Genomic DNA, 19,418 nt, shown 5'->3' with positions numbered 1-19,418 from the left:
TTGGTGAGTCATGTGAGTTGGTGCTGACGCCATTCGCTTTGTTCGTTTGGCTTGTCAGCCAACTAGCCAACAATATTGTTCTCTCATACTAAATCAGCACCAGCCACCAACTACCAATCAGTCAGCTGTACTATTCTCTCATAACAAATTAGCACCAGCCACCAGCCACAGCCAAACGAACACATCGTCTTTTGTAAAAATGCCTAGATGTGATGTAGCCACGCAAAAAAAGAAAAATTTATAACAACTCAACTCCAATCCAAGAACGTAACAAAGCACACGCTGACCAAGTGACCAGTGACCGACTCCTATCTTTTGTGTTCACATGGGACTCCAAACAGAGACTGAGGTCAAGGGCCTAGAGTTCCAGCACAGTGCAAGCCTGCCCTCCTCTTGGACGACCCCAAACCCTCTGCTGAAGAGCCCAGCCAACATCTTGCCCTGAGCAAAGTTGAAGCTGCTGAGCTCACGAGCCCTGAAACCCTCCAGCTCAGCACCGGCCCCACCTGCCACAGGCTCATACTGCCTCACGGCGTCCTCTATCATTGGGCCCAGCGTCTCCTTCTCCACGGGCCCCAGGCACGCGCCGTAGCCGCCGTCGCGGAAGCAGCTCTCCAAGGACTCCCGCGTGGCGGCGAAGTGCTGCAGCACTTCGCAGAAGAACTCGGCTAATGGAGCGAGACTCCGGTCGATCCTGAACGGCTCTTGTTCGACTAGGATCACCAGCTTGGGCCGGAGGATCTTGACACTGCCGAGAAGCTGCATCTGCAACCTGATCAGGGAGCTGTAAGGTTTATCCGTCGTGTCGTAGGAGACGATCACTGAGCCGCCGCCGTTGCCGCTCGTGGTGAAGCCACGCAGGTCCTCCTCGCTGCGCAGGTGGAGGGAGCTGTACCGGAAGGGGAGGTTCAGCGACCCCGCGAACTCCGAGAGCCACCGTGCGGCGGCGGCGGGGCCCGCGTCGTCGTCGGCCGTGACTACGGCCGTGAGGTGGAACGGCTTGCCACCATGGCGGGCGAGGTCTGACATGAGTGACGCCCACTGGACGCCCTCGCCGACGTTGAGGTCGACGACGTGGACGCCCGGGTCGTCCGCGGTGGCTTCTAGGATGGCCTGGTTGGCGGTGAAGTGCGCGAACTTGATGAACGGCGACAGCTCTTGCAGCATCCGGTACGCCGGCATCCGGTTCTCCGGTGCTGCTGCTGCAGCCGGATGGCATTCGGCGCGCGCGCCGGAGATCCGGGACCGCAGGCCTCTGGCGAAGTAGCAGGCCAGATGGTCAGATGAGCAGGCCGCTGCATGGTGACAGCTTCTGCAAGGCACACCGGGGATGAGGTCGTCGAGCCTCGACAAGATGGCCGAGGCCCTGATTGAGTCCTGTGCCTCAACCGCCCTGGCGCCGGCGACGAGGAGGTCGCTTAAACTGCTCTCCTCAATGAACTCTTCTTGGACTGCCAACAGGCTGCCATTTTCTTGCCCTTCCAGCCTCTGATCAAAACCGCTCAATAATGGATCACCATTGGAGAGGTCATCTTGAAGCAGCAAGCGGTTGGCTTCTTGGATCATGATGTCCATGAACTCATGATCTTGCTGCTGCTGATCAGGGGAAGGATCGGCATCGCCGTCGCACATGTTGCCATTCTCAAAGGGGATCACTACTTGAGGAGACCACAGGAGATAGCTGCTCTCTTCATGCTGTGTGGGAAAGGGGATGATAGGGGAGCAAGGATATGACATGGTCTCCATCTGGATGATGTCCTCAGAGAGAACGAACTGCCTGCTGGGAACCTGTGGTTTCATTTCATACAGCTTATGTACACAATGAGGAGGCGAGAGGGGCTAGGACCATTTCTCAAGAGGATGGAATTTTATATGTGGACCTTCATGGATTGTGTAAGCTAAATTGTCTTACCTTGGAGCCTCGATTGGGCATTCATCTAGCAGAAGATGTATCATTTTTGTACAGTTCTCTACCAACTTCAGAGGATATGATGTGGCACTGTGTCATTTTCCTGCTCAATCAGAGTTGACAGAAATAAGTGAGAGCATGGCAGAGCATATTCCTGGTGTCAGCATGGCAGCATGTGATCAGGTTCTGAATCATATGGCACAATGCATCCCATGCATCTTTTAACATCCCTGACATGTGGCAATGTTGAAAATTGCACAAGTTGTAATCATAAGAAGAGAATTGTGCTATAGGTAATATCCTTCTATACCGTTGCAGATTTCCTAGCCCCATATCTGCCTAGACCTGTGTCATGACATGTGAGTCTGTAGATGTGCAGGGGTGCAGGCTCATTTGAAAAAAAAAACTAGTGATGAGTATTTAAGGGCATTAATTTGACTTCCTAATTTGCAATGGCATGATTCTGAGCACAGGAGACGGTACAGTAATTCATGGTCTCTTGTGGCTAATTATGTTCTTCATTCAGCTCCAGAATTAGTGTTGGAAGACAACAAATTTACTTAAGACCAGATCTTTAAGAAAAAAATTACTTAAGACCGGGCCAAGTACAGTTACTTTCTTTATTCATCTGTGGCTCTGTGTGCCCAATTTTATAATATAGTATGCGGCTCTGTGTGCCTAATTTTATAATGATTGCCCAATAAGCTTAAGACACGGACCAGCTGCCATCTCCAATTCTTTTATGTGCAATATATTACCAGCCGTACGGTACTAATGTTGCATATGAATATTAAACTCTTTGCAGTTTCATAATGTAGCTGGTACAGCATTGATTCTAACACCACATCAATTTTTAAGAGAGATGCATGAGAGGTAACCAATAGAATGTAACTGGAAGAGAACAATGCTTCTTGTCCGAAGGCGTAGAGTTGATGCAGAAAGGGGACTCACATAGAACAAATGTGGGCCACTGAGATATTCTCGGTTCCAATCGACCTCTTATTTTTCATCTCGACTTGTACTGAGACTCTTCTCTCTGTGGTAATTTAAAATTACAGTTGGCTAAAACAGGATTGAAAATCTGCAATATAATATTGAATAATGTTGAGATCGTGAGAAGTATATTGAAGCAAGATCTTGAATAAAGCAGCTCAGATGGTAAAAAAATCACAAATATTGGCCAAATGTTGAGACCGTGTTTAGATGATTTGATCAAAATTTTTGGAAAGAGAATCTTGCTAATTTGGAGTATTAAATAAAATCTATTTATAAATCTTTTGCACAGATGGGTTGTAAATCGCGAGACGAATTTAATGAGCCTAATTAATTCATGATTAATTTATAATTAGCGGACGGTTACTATAACATCACTGTTGCAACACACATGGATTAAGTAGGCTCATTAGATCATCTCACGATTTACAACCCATTCGTGCAAAAAGTTTTGTAAATAGATTTTATTTAATACTTCATGCATGTATCCAAATATTTGATGTGATGTTTTCAGGTGTAAAATTTTGGAATCTAAACACAGCCATTATGCTTTGATTTATAAGCTTTAAGCAGTAGTAACTGTAAACTGGAACAAATAGAAGAGACAAATTTGTTGATCACTTGCCAAGCGGCACATAAATTATATGGTATTAGAGGACAAGCTTAGATGTCACCATCCACACGCTAACAAGGGGTATCTTGTGATTAGCCCAGTGTCAGTACTCCCATGCAATGTTTACTGCAACTATTAATTTTTGTCGTCATTAACCAAAAAAAAGGGGACATCAAAGTAGAATAAAACAAGCTTGCACAGTTGGAAAGTGAAGTATTTATTCTTTTACAACAAAAGATTCTTGGCAGCTTGGAACACATGCAAGCTACGCACATGAATTCAGAGTTCGTTTTGTCAGCGAAAAGGGGTAAGAAGCCTACCGTGATCATCGCAACCATGAGGCAAACCAGGATGAAATCTATATATATGACACAAGTGGGCAGACCTGTAAATATGAAGGAAACTATAATAGCCACAACTCAAACTTTCATGGTGCCATCATATATAGAGTTTAATTGCAATTATTTTGAAACGAACAAGGAAGTGACCACATAGTCAACATATATAGTATTGTTTGGATGTGTTGTCATGCTTATGGAGGACTCTACCACAATGACGTACATCAAATGAGTCAAGGCCGGCCGATGAAGACCTTGGTGTCATCCTAATCGCACCAGAGAAAGAAGCGAAGCATTACATTAGATAAACAAATCACAAATGCAGCACTGGGCCAATGATTCCATCAGGCCAATGATTCTGGTTGAAAGTCAGGGAATCAGCATATTGAAACAATTCTATAGGACATGCATACCTTAGTTGTTTGTTCTTGGCGGATCTGCCCAAGAGATGTAGGGGGGCTGACGTCTTCTTCCCTCCTCTCTCTATTGTTTTTCTCCTCTCTTCTCTTTCCCTAGCTTCCCCTTGCTTCTAATGAATGTTGTAGCCAGTAGGGGGGCTGAAGCCCCCTCAGCGCCCCTACTGGATCCGCCCCAATTGTTCTCCAGGGTAGGTGTCAACATGATGATCACATAATCAAATAACCATTCTAATACACATTCTAGACTGAAAAAAAACATGACTTGTTTTCGTTCAACTTTTTTTTAAAAAAAAATCGTTCGAAAAGAAACATGACTTGATATGGCTATTCAAGCACTTGTCAAAATGTGAATGGCAGACAATTTTTTTCAGTCGAAAACGTTCAGTTCTTGAGGAGAAATGTAGGATGCGCCTTGTACTTGTAGCTATAGAAGGAAAAAAAGGTGACAGCATACTAATTATTATAATAACCTGCTGTTTTCTATTTGAAATAGCTAGGCAGGCTCGAGTCTAAGGAATATTCCCTCTGTCCCGAGCAACACTTATTTAGTGACGAAGGGAGTACCTACGGCGCTCATCTCCTTGCTAGAACTTCTGTCAAGTGTCAACAGACCAGATTTTGAGCCCTTGGACAGCTTGGTGCCTGTCTCCTTGTTGAGTTAGCACCACAGTTTGCAGTCAATCTCTCAAAACCAGGAAGCCCAAAAGAATACCTGAACCCTAAACAGAAGCATAATGTAGTAACCTGCATGCCAATCTGGCACTGTAAGATATCCGTATCACTGATATGAAGAGGAGGCACTAAAAGACGCAAATTATTGGGTAACAGGTAAGTTGGCGTAGAAAACAGTAGAAGCATAATGAGCTCTGAAAGCGAAAGGTAGCACTAAACACTCCTTATATCCATTTCTATGAACTATACAGCCTACAAGTCGAAAAACTAGCAAGCTGCTGAAAATCTCCCTCTCTCCCTCTCTCTTTTTCTTTTTTTTTAATCGAACCAGAGCAACCTGCTCCTTGTCAAGAAAACACAAGGTGGCAGTGCTAGCGCTATACTTGAATGCTACTCCCTCCGTTCCAAATTATAGGTCATTCCAAGAATCTTGGAGGGTCAAACCATCTCAATATTTGACCAAAATTATAGAGAGAAATACAAAGATTTATGACATCAAATAGGTATACTATGAAAATATTACTAACAAAGAATCTAATGATACTTAATTGTTATCGTAAATGTTATTATTTTGTTGTATAAATTTGGTCAAACTTAAAAAAATTTGACTCTTCAAAATTCTTGGAATGACTTATAATTTGGAACGGAGGGAGTACTAGAGTTGTGGCTTTTTAGTTACTACTTACTAGCTGAGATTAGAACAATCAACAAGTTCTACACGTTCCTCTTAATTTTTTACTATGAAACTTTATGCAAAAACCATCAAAGATTGTCAATGATACTTTTCACACAAAATTAGGTGCAGTCATCAAGCTGAGCACTTTGGCAATGCATGCACCAAAAGCCTTAAACATATATTTATGCTATCTGCAGCAAGTGTTTAGAATCTGGCCCTCTGGGCATGTCCTTTTTATAAAAAACGCAGGTGCCATCAATCTTGTTGAAGCGGATATTTTTGTCCAAATAAATGGTTAATATTAGGTTAAAGGGGTGGGGGGTGGGGGGGGGGGGAGGTGAGATATGATAAGGGTGCATCACCACCTGATTTGCTGCCATCCCCCAGTCTGATTTGTCAAATGACTTGAGAAGTTGAGAGAGACGAACCACCTGCCTGTCTGGCCGGTGAGGTCCAGATAAAGCATGTTCTAGCCTTCAAGGACAGCTAGTAAATCTCAAATTCAAGTAGGTTTATTATCTTGCTTTTGAACTAATATATAGCCTTAAAGGCTTAAACTATATGATGGTTTAGAATGCTCAAAGTTTTTAAAATCTAGTCATCAATAATTTAAAAGGTGATTCAAATGGAGACATAATCTATATGGACTAGCCCAAATTCATAATTTACCAATCACAATACAAAGCTGTTTTGCAGGTAATTCCAGACAACGTGTCTTTTGCCACAATTATTTGATTAAGATCTGAGATGCTAGCGCTCATTTGATGCACATTGACGCCTTGCTAACCAACAGAATGGAGCAGAGCAGAAAACTGACAGATAACTAGATACTTCCACTGGTACGAAAACATGTACAGAAACTGTTAAGGGTAGTTAATTCAGTCTAGCACATTACTCCAGAAACCAACAAAGTTACAAAGATTAAAAAAGAGATTATGTCATACAGGAATTACTTGCTGATTAATGATACAAGAGCTAACTACCCTACCAATGATGCATATGCATACATTGTACATTAGCTATCTTTACAATCCTGAACTGCAGTTGGTATGTGATAACATTTGCCATGATATTGTCCTCAAATGAAATCCATGGAGTCGTTTAGGGACTGACCACTCAGCGACTGGCCCCCATTCGATGGACTCTGGTGATGATGGTTTTGATTGTGATGCTGAGCCTGGTGGCCACCAAAGTACGACATCTGCTGCTGCTGCTGCTGCTGCTGCTGCACGAAATAGGATGATATCTGCTGCTGGAGTCCACCATTGAAGGGGTTCCCGTTCAAGTTCACGGCTTGCCCTGCAGCTATCTTAAGTCGCTGAACTTCTTCTCTCAGGGCTTCGTTCAGAGCTGTAGAGGTACAAAATGGAACATGTCAATGTGCTGATTCCCTAAATAACTAAGAAACTAGAATTGCTCTCTCTCGTTTTACCAACAGATCAATCAATTTGTCAGTAAAATCACAGATGATCTTGTAGCACAGAAAGTTTGTGTTTAAGAACATGCGATGGTTACTACCAGGAGGTCAGAAATAGTTTCAAAGGAAGATCAGAGCATACCATCCCGCAGTTTAGCTTGCTCTTCCATGGACTGCAATCGAAGTTTGAGCTCTCTGTTCTCAGCGGTTAAACCAGTTGTGTCCCTCTGGGTTTGAAGTAAATTGCAATACATCAGACATGAGGAACAAAAGATATTGTTGCATAATAAAATGTTAAACAGCATATTCGCACAAGGGGTGGAAAGGAAAATAAAACTGCTGGCTTAAACCCATTCCACAACAATCCCTATAAAAAATTCTCAGACGTACAAAAAGTAGCAGTGTATTTAATAACAATCAGTATTAAGTAAAGCACATAGTTTATTAAGATAAAACCATGATAACTTCCGTTATTGTGAAAACGTATCTATTATCGGAGGCCCTACCAGTATAGAAATAAAAAAGTTGTTTAGAAGTTTAAGTGGTACATGAAATTGCAAATTACCAAGATGAATTGAACTTAGCCATCTCATCATAAATTATCTTATTTCTTTCTTTAGAGCATAGTGTTACTCCTGGACTGTAGGTTGCCGGCCTTGCCTAACCAAATGGTGGGTTACTACCCAAGTTTTTCTTGACAGCAAAATATTTTCTATCTGTGACCACTTAATCTTCAGCAAAACCATAAACATCTGATTCTATCCACTTCATTCAAATCATAATTGCAATCGAGCATCAGTAGGCCATTTGTAATGACCTATCGGGCCCCTACCTCTAAAAGTACTAGGCACATTGAATCCCACCTAACTCCTTTTCCCATGCCATTTACAATTCCATAGGCAGAACAGTATTGAGTAAAGGAAATAAATGTTTAAGCTCTGACTAGATTTTTAATATCAATATATACACAAGCTGCCCCCATGCACCCCCACTCTAAAACACCGTGCAACTTGTCATACAGGTTCCAGAAAAGATATGAGAATCTTAATAGGAAACCAATTTACCATGTCTTTCTAATTTGCCACGAAGGCACAAACAGATTTAATTTCAGTGCATACTCATGTCACGATTTATTTTCTATCAGCATGTCTATAATTGAAACAGATTCCAGTTTCCCACTGACTACTGTGCCAAACATGTAAAATCCCTTTGTCACAAACAATGCCTAACATTCAAATACTAGGTGCACATGTATATACTGACATACATAAACATTAGCTTTTCACAATATGGAGAAAGTAATATTTTCAGCATGTAACTACATCTGCATTCTTATTGGCTTGGCCAATCATTTAGAAATATTTAATAATTAGGTACACACAGCTGTTCATTTTTCAGTTTGAAAAATCTCACCTCCTAGTGTTTTGCAGCTAAGAGCTCCGTATGCAAACTGAAGGGCTGTGTTATTATCCAAAAAAGTACCAACTGCCCAATCCCAGTGTCAATACACATTACATGGCATGCTAAATTCCTTAAAAACTTCTGGGTTCTGTCGAAAGTGGCAACAATAAGCTACTCCAAATTATTCTTTGGTGAAAAAGTCATTCAGTAGTATATGGATTTGATTCTAAAAATGCAATTATCCTATAGCATAAACCAGCTACTTGACTCCACAGAGCAATAAAAAACTGTAGTCCCACCTGTAGAAGAGAATAATGGTTTGTATTCCTCCAAACTCTAGAAGTGTGGGATATATATATCCTATACATGGGTCTCTAGATGGGCCTCTATACATGGGCTCACATATACACCAACACCCCCCGCAGTCTGAACTACCAGCGCAGCGGTGTTCAAGACTGGACAACAAGAAAGCCAACACCACCCCGCAGTCTGAACTACCGGCGCAGCGGTGTTCAAGACTGGACAAGAAGAGAGTACAAAGGGCAAATACCCCCCCAGCCACAAGTAGCCACCTGCTACGTTGAGGCTGGAGCGAAACTCCGAGAAGGTCGAGGAGGGTAGTCACTTGGTGAAGATGTCAGCAAACTGGAAGGTGGTCGGAACATGGAGTACTCGAACATCGCCGACGGCGACTCTGTCGCGCACGAAGTGCAGGTCGATCTCCACATGCTTCGTCCGCTGATGCTGGACGGGGTTGGTGGAGAGATACACGGCGCTGACGTTGTCGCAGTAGACGAGCGTGCTCTTGGCGAGCGGGCTGTGGAGCTCCGCCAAGAGCTGTCGGAGCCAAAACGCCTCCACCACGCCGTTAACGACAGTCCGGTACTCCGCCTCAGCACTAGAGCGGGAGACAACCGGCTGCCGCTTGGATGACCAGGAGACAAGGTTGCCGCCCAGGAAGACGGCGTAGCCAGAAGTGGAGCAGCGAGTGTCCGGGCAGCCAGCCCAGTCAGCGTCAGTGTAAACCACCAGCTCAGAGGTGGGAGAGCAGTGAAGAACCAAGCCGAAGCCAACAGTGCCACGGACGTAGCGGAGGAGACGCTTCAGTGCAGCAAGGTGAGACTCCCGGAGATCATGCATGTGAAGACAGACCTGCAGAACGGCATAGGTGAGATCCGGCCGGGTGAAGGTCAGGTACTGCAAGGCACCGGCGAAGCTCCGGTAGGCAGTAGGATCAACCACGGGATCACCCAGATCAGCAGACAGCTTCGCCTGAGTATCGACAGGAGTGGAGCATAGCTTGCAATCAGTCATCCCAGCCCGCTCCAGAATGTCGAGTGCATACTACCGCTGGTGAAGGAACAGGCCAGACGGGCGAGTCTCAACAGTAACGCCCAAGAAGTGGTGGAGCTGACCAAGATCCTTCATAGCAAACTCCCGCTGCAGAAAGGAGATGACGCGCTCAAGCAACTGCTGACCGGAGGTGGTGAGCACAATATCATCAACATAGAGCAGCAGGTAGGCAATCTCATCCCCACAGCGGTAGATGAACAGAGAAGGGTCAGCCTTGGCCTCGGTGAACCCCAAAGTCAGCAAGAACGTGGCGAACCGAGAGTACCAAGCCCGAGGAACCTGCTTCAGACCATAGAGGGACTTGTTGAGCCGGCAGACCATATCCGGACGACTCGAGTTCACAAATCCCGCTGGCTGAGAGCAGTAGACAGTCTCTGATATAGTGCCGTGAAGAAACGCATTCTTCACATCCAGCTGGTGCACAGGTCAGGAGCGAGAGAGCGCAAGCGTGCGCATCGTAGCGGGCTTCACCACTGGACTAAAGGTCTCATCATAGTCCACACCAGGCCGCTGGGTGAAACCCCGGAGAACCCAGCGAGCCTTGTAGCGCTCCAGTGTGCCGTCAGCCCAACGCTTATGCGTCCAGATCCACTTGCCTGTGACCACATTGCCACCAGACGGACGCGGCACGAGATCCCACGTCTGGTTGGCGAGAAGAGCCGCGTACTCCTCTTTCATCGCGCGACGCCAGTGAGGGTCCGCCAAGGCGTCGCGGACAGAGGAGGGTACCGGAGAGACCCGCGGCTCCCCCTCGGTGGCGGAGAGAGTCGCGGCTTGAGACGCCATCCGCCGAGTCACCATGAGATGGATATGCCGAGGATCCCGATGGACGACTGACGGGTGGTACACCTCCAGCTCGACTCGAGAGCGAGTCGGCGGAGGCGGCGGCAGCGACGGCGACGGCTCCGGTGTTGGCGTCGCAGGAGCCTCCGGAGCCGGAGGCGGCGCCAGTGTCGGCGTCGAACGACACCAGTACACCTGCACCGGCTGAGCGTACCGCGGCGGCGCCGATGTTGGCGCCGAACGACGCTGGTACACCTACACCGCCTGAGCGTACCGCGCAGGTGCAGGAGGAGGCACCGGGGCCGCGCGTGGCACAGCAGGAGACCCCGGGGCCGCGCACAGCACGACAGAAGGTCCTGGGGCCGCGCGTGGCGCGACGGCGGGCACCAGGGCCGGGCTGGGCGCAGCAGGGATCACCGGAAGCGGTGCCGGTGCACCGGGAAAACCTGCAAGGAAAGGACATACAGGTAAGGTGGCTGAACCACCGGGTCAGTCGAAAACAGCGACTCCAACTCGGGGTCAGGAGAAGATGTGGAGGAGGTGGAGTAGGGGAAGTCCGAATCGTCAAACACGCCGTGTCGGGAGATCAGGACGCGGCGAGAGGTGAGGTCAAAGCACGAGTCGAGCAAGGCGCCAGCTTGTGAGGAGCAGTGACAGAGGTGTTAGGGTAACACACACACCCGAAGACCCGAAGGTGGTCGTAGCGAGGAGGGGTACCGAAGAGAGTGTGGTGTGGAGTGGGAGCAGAAGAAGCAGTGGACGGAAGACGGTTAATCAAGTAGGTGGCGGTGTGGAGGCCCTCGGCCCAGAAGCGCGGGGGCAGAGAGGTCTGGATCAGAAGGGTGCGCACGACGTCGTTCGTCGTGCGAATCATCCACTCAGCCTTGCCGTTCTTGGGAGAGGTATACGGACAAGACATACGCAGCTGAACACCCCGAGAGAGGAAGAAAGAACGGGAGGTGGAGTTGTCGAACTCACGCCCGTTGTCACACTGGACGGCCTTAATGGTGAGGCCGAACTGAGTGGACACCCAGGCAAAGAAGTGGAGGAGGGTAGGGAAGGTCTCAGACTTGGCGCGCAAAGGGAAAGTCCAAGAGTAGTGTGAGAAATCATCGACCACCACCAGATAGTATTTGTAGCCAGAGAGGCTGAGAACAGGAGAGGTCTACAGGTCACAGTGAACAAAATCGAAGGCATGCGTCGCATGCGAAGAAGAAGAGGAAAAAGGAAGCCGAACATGACGACCAAGCTGGCACGCATGGCAGAGGTGCTCAGCAAGAGTCCTAGTACCAGGAACATCGGTACTACAACTGAGCTGAGCTAGAACATCGCGGCCAGGGTGACCAAGACGGCGGTGCCAGGTGGTGGAAGACGGCGTCGCGGCAAAAGCGGCAGACGAAGAAGGCAAGAGTGGTGCAGCGGAAAACGGAAGGCGAAGGGTGTAAAGGGGCCCCGTGCTGTCACACCGGAAGAGCGGACGCCGGGAGGCCGAATCCTTTACAGTGAGGCCAGAAGAGTCAAACTCGATGGAACAAGAGTTGTCAGCTGTAAACTGGCGAATGGAAAGAAGGTTATGAACCATCCGAGGAGAAACAAGGACATTGGGAAGACGAAAAGAACCAGAAACGGAACCGACGGCGGTGACAAGAAGGCAAGACCCATCACCAACCATGATGAAAGTAGGACAAGAGAGGTGTGGGGGTCAGACAGAAGAGAGGATACCGGCATCAGGGGTGGTGTGGAAAGAGGCACCCGAGTCAGCGATCCACTCGGTGCTGACCGGCGGCGTCAGCCCCATGGCGCTGAAGAACTGCGCCAGTGCGGCCGGGTCCCACCCCCAGGCCAAGTCGGCTGCTGGTAGGGGGTAAAGATGGCAACGGGTACGAAATACCCGCAAATCCGCGGATACCCGACCCGCTGGGCGCGGATTCGGGTCTGGATTTGTACCCGCGGGTACGACTCTAAACCCGACGGGTATTTTATAACGGATTTGAAAATTTGATATCCGAACCCGCAAACCCAAAACCCGCTGACATGTGGACCCCATACCCTTTATATATATCAGATCTTTTGGGTTTCATTCATTCCTCCGGACTCCCAGTCCCAGTCCAGTCCCAGGCTCCCAGCGGCCCAGCCGCCATCCCAGCACCCTCCCGAGCCCCTGCCCCCAACCCAGCGCCGCGCCGCCCCCACGACCCAGCGTCGCGAGTCCGCGACCCCCCCCTCCCCCGGCGCGCGGTCGCGCCCCCAGCGGAGCGGCCCCCTCCGAGCGCCGCCAGGGCCGTCCGCTCCCCCAACCCCCTCCTCGACTCCACCGCCGCGAGGGACTCACCGCCCTGGACGGGCAGCCGCCGGGGGGCCTCGCTGCACCTGGACGGGCCGCCGCCGGGGGGGTGGGGTGGGGGGGCTCGCTGCCCCTGGACGGGCCGCCGCCGCGAGGGGGATGGCCATCGGGGGGGAGCGGGGAGGGGCTCGCCGCCCCTGGACCGGCCGCCGCGACGAGGGTACTCGCCGCCCCTGGCGGGCACACGGGCATGCCCGCGGGCAAGGGATGCCCGCGGATAGCAGGCGCGGGCAGAGGATGCCGCCCGTGGCAGGCGGCGGGCGCGGGCACGGGCATGGAATTTTGGTCGCGGGTGCAGGCACGAGACACTGGTATCCGCGGGCATTCTACCCGTTGCCATCTTGAGTAGGGGGGCATACCGAACGCAGGCGCGGGCGCGAGCAGGGGCGCCATGGCCAGCGTGGCCGTCGCGGGCGCAAGCAGGGGCGGCACAGCAGGTGCGTGCACGGGAAGTCTGGCAGCAGGGGCGGCGCCAGGGGACCCAGGGAAGGAGGATCCGGTGGTCAGGGCGGCGGCGGCGCCCTGGGGCAGCCACGCGCCGGGGGCGGCGGCCTGCGCGGCGGCGAGGGAGGCGGCGGCCTGCGCGGCATGCGCCCACGCGGCCTGGACGAGCTTGGCCTTAAGGTCCTGCAGTATCTCTTGCGCGCGCTCGTAGGCCTTGAGGTGCGAGTCGGCGCCGCGCAGGTCGTCGACCGCGGCCCCCGCGCCCTGGGCTGCGGCGACAGCGGCGCGGAGGGCGGCGGCGGATGGCGCCATAGTCACAAAGTCCATGGGTCGACTGGGTCGAGGAACGGGGTCGAGGGTCGTCACTTTTTAAAATTGTGGTACGAAAGGGGTATATATCTATGGAACGATAAATTATTATGTGGAACGCGACCCTGATTCATCGGGGTCGATATCTTCGGATCGTTGTCTTTATAAAGACAAAAACTATATATGTGCTACTAATGAAGAAACTAATCTGCATAAGCATATAAGTAACGTATAAAAGAGTACATTTAGACCATGCTACACGTACTCAGTTCATTGTCTAACAAAAATCATACCAATCCACAGTCCTTAACCTCCTTAGCCCAATTAAATCTGCTAGCAATGGGGCTGCGACCCCTTTCAAACCGGGACACGATCCAACCTTGAATGGAACACTGACCCTCTTCGACCCCGACCCTCGAATCGGAACGGCGTTCCCGGGTCGAGGGACGAGGCATCGACCCCGAATCCTGTGACTATGGATGGCGCGCCCGCGCCTGCGGTCCACACGCCCTTGGCAGCGGCGGCGGCGGTGTCGTTGGGCGCATCGACGGCAGTGGCACCGGGGTTGGGATGGAGGAGGACGGGCCACTCGGGCGGCAGCGACGGTGGAGGTCGCGAGGCAGGGTCGCGCGGGCCGCTTGGGTGCGGAGTCTGGTCGTGGGAGAGGGCGATGCGGCGTTGCGTTGTGCCTGGCCGGTGCTCGTCGGAGTCGGCGTCGCGGGGCTCCTGCGCCACGTCCGCTCCTCCTCCCGCACGACGCGCCTCGGCCTCCGCCTGCGCGCGCAGCTCAGCCCCGTCGCGCCGCACCATGGCCCGCCCGGATCCGGCGGCAGGGGTCGCGGGGCCGGCCGCGCCCACACCTGCACGAGCGGCAGGGGTAGCAGCGGCGTCCTGGGGGCGGATCCGGCGGCGGTGGTCGCAGGGCCCGCCGCGACGACGGCCCCCGCGGGCAGAGGAGCGAGGGCGGCGGCCACAGGGGGCCTGGCCGCGCCCCCCGCGCCAGTCGCGCCTGCGCGGGCGGCCTGGGCCCGCCGGCCGCACCTGCCACGGCGGCGTAGGGTGGCCGGACGGCGGCGCCCTGGGCAGGGAAGAAGGCGGCGGCTCCCAGAACATGGGAGACAGGGGAGGCGGCGCCCAGAGCAGAAACAGAGGAGGAGAAGGGAGGGAAGGAGAGAAGCCCCAGCGGCGGCGGCGGCCAGCCGGCCATGGTGCCGGCGGCGGCGGCTAGAGGAGGAAGAGAAGGCTAGCTGATACAATGTAGGAGAGAATAATGGCTTGTATTCCTCCAAACCCTAGAAGGGTGGGATATATAGATCCTATACATGGGCTTCTAGATGGGCCTCTATACATGGGCTCACATATACACCAACACCACCAAACATAAACCAAGCTACTGTACAGAACCCAGCAACATGTTATTACCCAACATACCAATTCATCAACCAGTTTAACTGATTTTAGCAAATATAACCCTATACCTGGAGAAGAGTGAGCTGCGCTGACAGCGTAGTGGCCTCGGTCTGCAGAGTCTGGACCTTCCTCTCCAGTTCGCTAGTATACTTGATCTTCCTCTCCTTAGACCTTGCTGCTGACTGCCTGTTCGCCAGAATCCTACGCAACAGGACCAGCACAAGCTTAACATAATTTGGTGATAAACTGATCATGATATCTATAACCCTAAAATCTCGCAACTATTGTTACTGAAATGATGCAGACAGCTCAGCTTCCATAACAGATAGCACACTAACACTAGCAGCAAGCCAGCAAATCGCTACTAAACTGAGGACTCAACGTACATACATGCCAAATTACAGTATTGGATAAGAAGGCAACATCCGGATCTGGGAAGCACCAAATATCGATTGACGGGGATAAAAAGGGGGGAGCAGGCCAAAATTTCCCAACCTCTTCGCGCGCTTGGGGTCGAGGAGCGCGAGCTCGGCGATCCTCTCGGCGGGCATGGCCTTCTTGGCGTAGTCCGGCAGGCCGGTCGAGAGCGCCGACTCGCCCTCGAACGACGAGCTGGCCCCATCCATGGACCCGCTCCTCTTGTGTCCAGCCCCACCTCCTCCGCTTCCCGTGCCTTGCAAGGCGAGTCCCTCGAAGAAAGCGGCGTCGAGAGAGAGGCTCCGCGTGTGGGACCCTCCAGGCGGGCGGGGCGCGGGCGCCGGGGCCGCCTGCGGCGGCGGCGGGGGCGGGGTGGGGTCGGAGACGGCCGGGGAGTCGTCGGAGAGCGAGGGGAAGTCGAGGTCGGAGAAGGAGAAGTCGCCGTCCGGGTCGAGGAGGAGGTCCGCGTCGGGGAAGCGGAGGAACGTCTCCGAGTGGGCGCGCCGGTGGTGCCCCCGGGGCGGGGCGCCACCGCCCGAGGACGGCGCCGGCGCGGCCGGCAGCGGGAAGCGCGGGTCCATGTCGGCTGGCGACGGCGTCGAGGTCCTCAGCTAGCTCACACCCTCGCGGCGGCGGCGGCGGCGTTCCAGCGCGTAGCCGGTCTCGCGTGGGGCTGCGAGGGGGGAGAGTTTGTCCGCGTGAGGGCAGTGGGTCGGGTTGGTGGGCTGGCGTACGCGTGAGTAGAAGGGCGGAGGACGCGGGGCTTGCCGCCGCTGCCCACCGCGTGGTCGCGGTTCACGGAGTGGGGGCGCCGTCACACGGATCTCGAGGTGGATGGAACGGTGGAGGCGGCCTGGCCGTGTTTGGTTGCAGTATGTAAAATTTTTGAAAAAACATATTTTTATATTTGAAGTACTAAATATAGACTAATTATAAAAATAATTACAGTACTCGTCTGTAAATCGCGAGACGAATCTAATGAGCCTAATTAATCCGTCATTAGATGTTATTTACTGTAGTATTACTGTAGCAATTTAGCATCTAATTACAGTCTAATTAGGTTCATTAGATTCGTCTCGCCATTTACAGACAGCAGTCGCAATGCGTTTTTTATTTCATCTAGATTTAAGTCTTCATGTAAGTGCCGAAAAAAAATTTGAAATTGGAACTTTGGAACTAAACACGGCCCTGGTCGGTAGGGAGGGTTCAGGGAGCCTGGGGAATCTTGGCGTGGAGTAAAATGGTGCGGACGCGAGGTGTCTGCGGGGTGTACGTGGTCCGGGTCTACGCGAGTCAGGATGCAAGGAGGGTAAAAGCGTCATTCGGCTGGGGGAGAATGCCTTTCCGCGTTGTTCCTACTCCAGCAGCAGACGCGAGCGGGCCCGGGCGACTGTTTGCCGGTGGCCTCCGCAGCCGCTCAATGACGCGTGGGTCCCGAACCGCGTGGTCCCACATGCCCCCCTGTGTCGTGTCAGTTGGATGGCAGTTGGCTCTTGCGGTTTGGAGAGTGTGGGGCCAGCACGTAGAGGTAGGAGGCTGTTGAACTGGTAGAATGAATAGTACGTAGTTGGTAAAATAAATAGTATTGTGTGAGAGAAAATAAATTGAAATAAACCAAACCGCATTGTTGATCAGATCAACTAAACAGGCTCCTGATTGGCTGGGTCCTGCTGGAAAGTGTGGGTGGGGCTGGGGGAGGACGACGACCAGCCAACACGCCGGCAGCACAGTTGGCAAGCCATGGCGGTGGAGCTGTGAGGAAGGTCCATGAACTTGTATCCCAGCGGCCAGCGCCCGTGGGAAGCTTGCTATCTCTATCTGGTGGGTCGTGAAGCTCACAGACTGTTTACCATAGGGCTCCGTGTGTGTGTTATTTTTTTTGAAACGAATAAGAAGTATGTTTCACCCCCTGCTCACCGAAAAAACTCTCCACGATTTGTGTTGAGATTTGCATTTTCACCCATAGTGATCAATGGGCCACGTCGACGAATGCGTTCAAGTGTATGTATAAATCAATAGATAGATGTTTTACGAGATACATGAGATATCACTAAGTTTGTCTGATGATTTGGTCTGATCACTTCAGTAAACCTTGTCGTGGTGTTGTAAACCACGGCCGGGTGGCGGAAGGCACCCGCCCTAGCCCAGAGGGTGTGTACTCAGGGGGTAGCTAGTCTTAGATCGATCTCCCTCCAGAACACAAGAAACACAGCAGGATTTAGAGTGGTTCGGGCCGCCGGAGCGTAATACCCTACATCCACTGTGTGTTGTATTGCCTTCCCACAAGCGTGAGGAGGTGCGAGAGCTTGAGTCTGTATGGATGTGTCCTGTGCACAGCGAGCGCCTCCCTTTTATATCTCAAGGGGGCGCGTACACAGTCGTTGGATCCCCGACAGGTGGGTCCAACGATGTAGTATAACCTAACGCACTGTTCATGCATTATGGCGTCGCAGGCAAAGGAGATCTTTCTCTTGGATTCCCTCGCCTGCTCCCGGAGCCCTTCGTCCATCATGTCCTAGCGTCGTCTTGTCAGGTCGGGCCCGTCGCAGCTAGTGACACCGCCCGTCACATTGCTTAAGCGGGCGGTGTAGCTTGCGGCGTAGGCGGCATGATGGAAAAGTGCCGTGCTGTCGTATCCGTTTAATGCTACAGGCGGGCTCTGCGCGGGCGCGGCTCAGGCGGCTGCACTGTGCTCCTTGGTAATACGCGATCAATAGTGTGGACTGACAAAAGCTGCCCCGTCCCCAGAGGCAGCAGAGCCCACCTCAACCACTCACACTTAATGCGGGTGGGTGAGGGAGCTTCCAGCAGAAGGCTTGCGCCCGCGCCCGCGTGACACGTGGCGACTCCGGACCCCTCCCGAGCAGCTAGCTGAGCCGAGAGCTCACGGGGGTCCGGATAGGCACGTGGAGGTCCAGGACCCATCTGCGGGAGTCCGGATGGCACGTGGAGGTCCCGGACCCACCTACAGGGGTCCGGATGGCACGTGGAGGTCCCGGACCCTCCTGCGGGGGTCCGGGTCCGCGGCCACAGGTACTGAGTATTTCCACCTCTAGGACACGTGGTGACACCGGACCCGTCCCCGAGCGGGAAGCGGGTCCGGGACCGTTGGTCCGGTGAGATGGAGTCGGACCCCAGGGGTCCAGCTGCTCAGCTCCTTAGGGCGTAGTTACGGATAACTACGCGAGTCTTGGCACAGTAGGAGTGGGTACCCCAGTTGCAGGGTACCGACAGAGGCCCCCGGGCCCGCCTCGGGAGAGGCAACGAACCCGCAGGTGGGGCCACTACTGTGAGCAACTTGGCTGCTTCTGGCGCCCAGCGGTGCGCGCCGCAAGGGTCTTGCCCCGCGTCGTCCATCCTTTGGGTCACCTGCTGCATCATCACGTTTGGACCTGCACATGACTCAAGGTAGATGCTTAGTAGCGTGCCCACGGGTCCCAAATCCTGTTGGCTGTAATCCTTTGAGATAGACAGCTAGGTTCAGTGAACGGAGCTCAAGGGGCCGGCCTTTAGGTTAAGAGTAAGTCCGGACCTCCAGGTTCCCAGTCCTAGGTACTACGGCACTCATTCACAGGAGGTGGTGCGTGCAGGCTTAGGGTACGGAACCAGGCTAAGCGGCTACACGGCTCCGGACCTCCCAGGAGAATGAGTGCGCTTCCCTGAACCTCCAGGTTCCCAGGAGTCCGAACCCCTCTCTTCCATGAGGGGTCTCGAGCTAAGTCACTAACTAGCCAACTCAATTCGGACCACAATCACCGCACAAGAGTAAGAAGCCACGTGGGGGTTAGCGCAAACAGAATGCGTAGATCGAAATTGGAATGTAACATCCTTAGAGGCGAACTGAGAATAAACTTTTCCTTTATAACTAGATGTACATGAAATGTGCGATGTAAGCCAGAACACGGGTTTATGAGTCCGGA

The 19,418-nt window shown here is 52.2% G+C and overlaps 2 protein-coding genes across 2 annotated transcripts; both read right to left on the bottom strand.

Moving 5' to 3' along the window:
* Positions 1-89: 89 nt before the first annotated feature.
* LOC120663651 (protein NODULATION SIGNALING PATHWAY 2-like) lies at positions 90-5,013 on the bottom strand. Its single transcript, XM_039942533.1, has 6 exons — positions 4,267-5,013; positions 4,077-4,119; positions 3,836-3,900; positions 2,861-2,990; positions 1,913-2,012; positions 90-1,788 (listed from the first exon to the last, which is right to left on the bottom strand). Exons 5-6 carry the CDS (start codon positions 1,931-1,933, stop codon positions 322-324), a joined length of 1,488 nt encoding a protein of 495 aa, XP_039798467.1. The 5' UTR covers positions 1,934-2,012; positions 2,861-2,990; positions 3,836-3,900; positions 4,077-4,119; positions 4,267-5,013; the 3' UTR covers positions 90-321.
* A 1,409-nt stretch (positions 5,014-6,422) lies between these two features.
* On the bottom strand, positions 6,423-16,213 carry LOC120663650 (transcription factor VIP1-like). The gene is made up of 4 exons (XM_039942532.1): positions 15,577-16,213; positions 15,150-15,282; positions 7,180-7,264; positions 6,423-6,970 (listed from the first exon to the last, which is right to left on the bottom strand). Exons 1-4 carry the CDS (start codon positions 16,077-16,079, stop codon positions 6,699-6,701), a joined length of 993 nt encoding a protein of 330 aa, XP_039798466.1. The 5' UTR covers positions 16,080-16,213; the 3' UTR covers positions 6,423-6,698.
* Positions 16,214-19,418: the final 3,205 nt, after the last annotated feature.

The sequence above is a fragment of the Panicum virgatum genome, chromosome 3N (genome assembly GCF_016808335.1).
Source record: "Panicum virgatum strain AP13 chromosome 3N, P.virgatum_v5, whole genome shotgun sequence".
Taxonomy (NCBI): Eukaryota; Viridiplantae; Streptophyta; class Magnoliopsida; order Poales; family Poaceae; genus Panicum; species Panicum virgatum.
The sequence above is the reverse complement of the archived record's forward strand: the minus strand, read 5'-3'. Positions and strand labels throughout refer to the sequence as shown.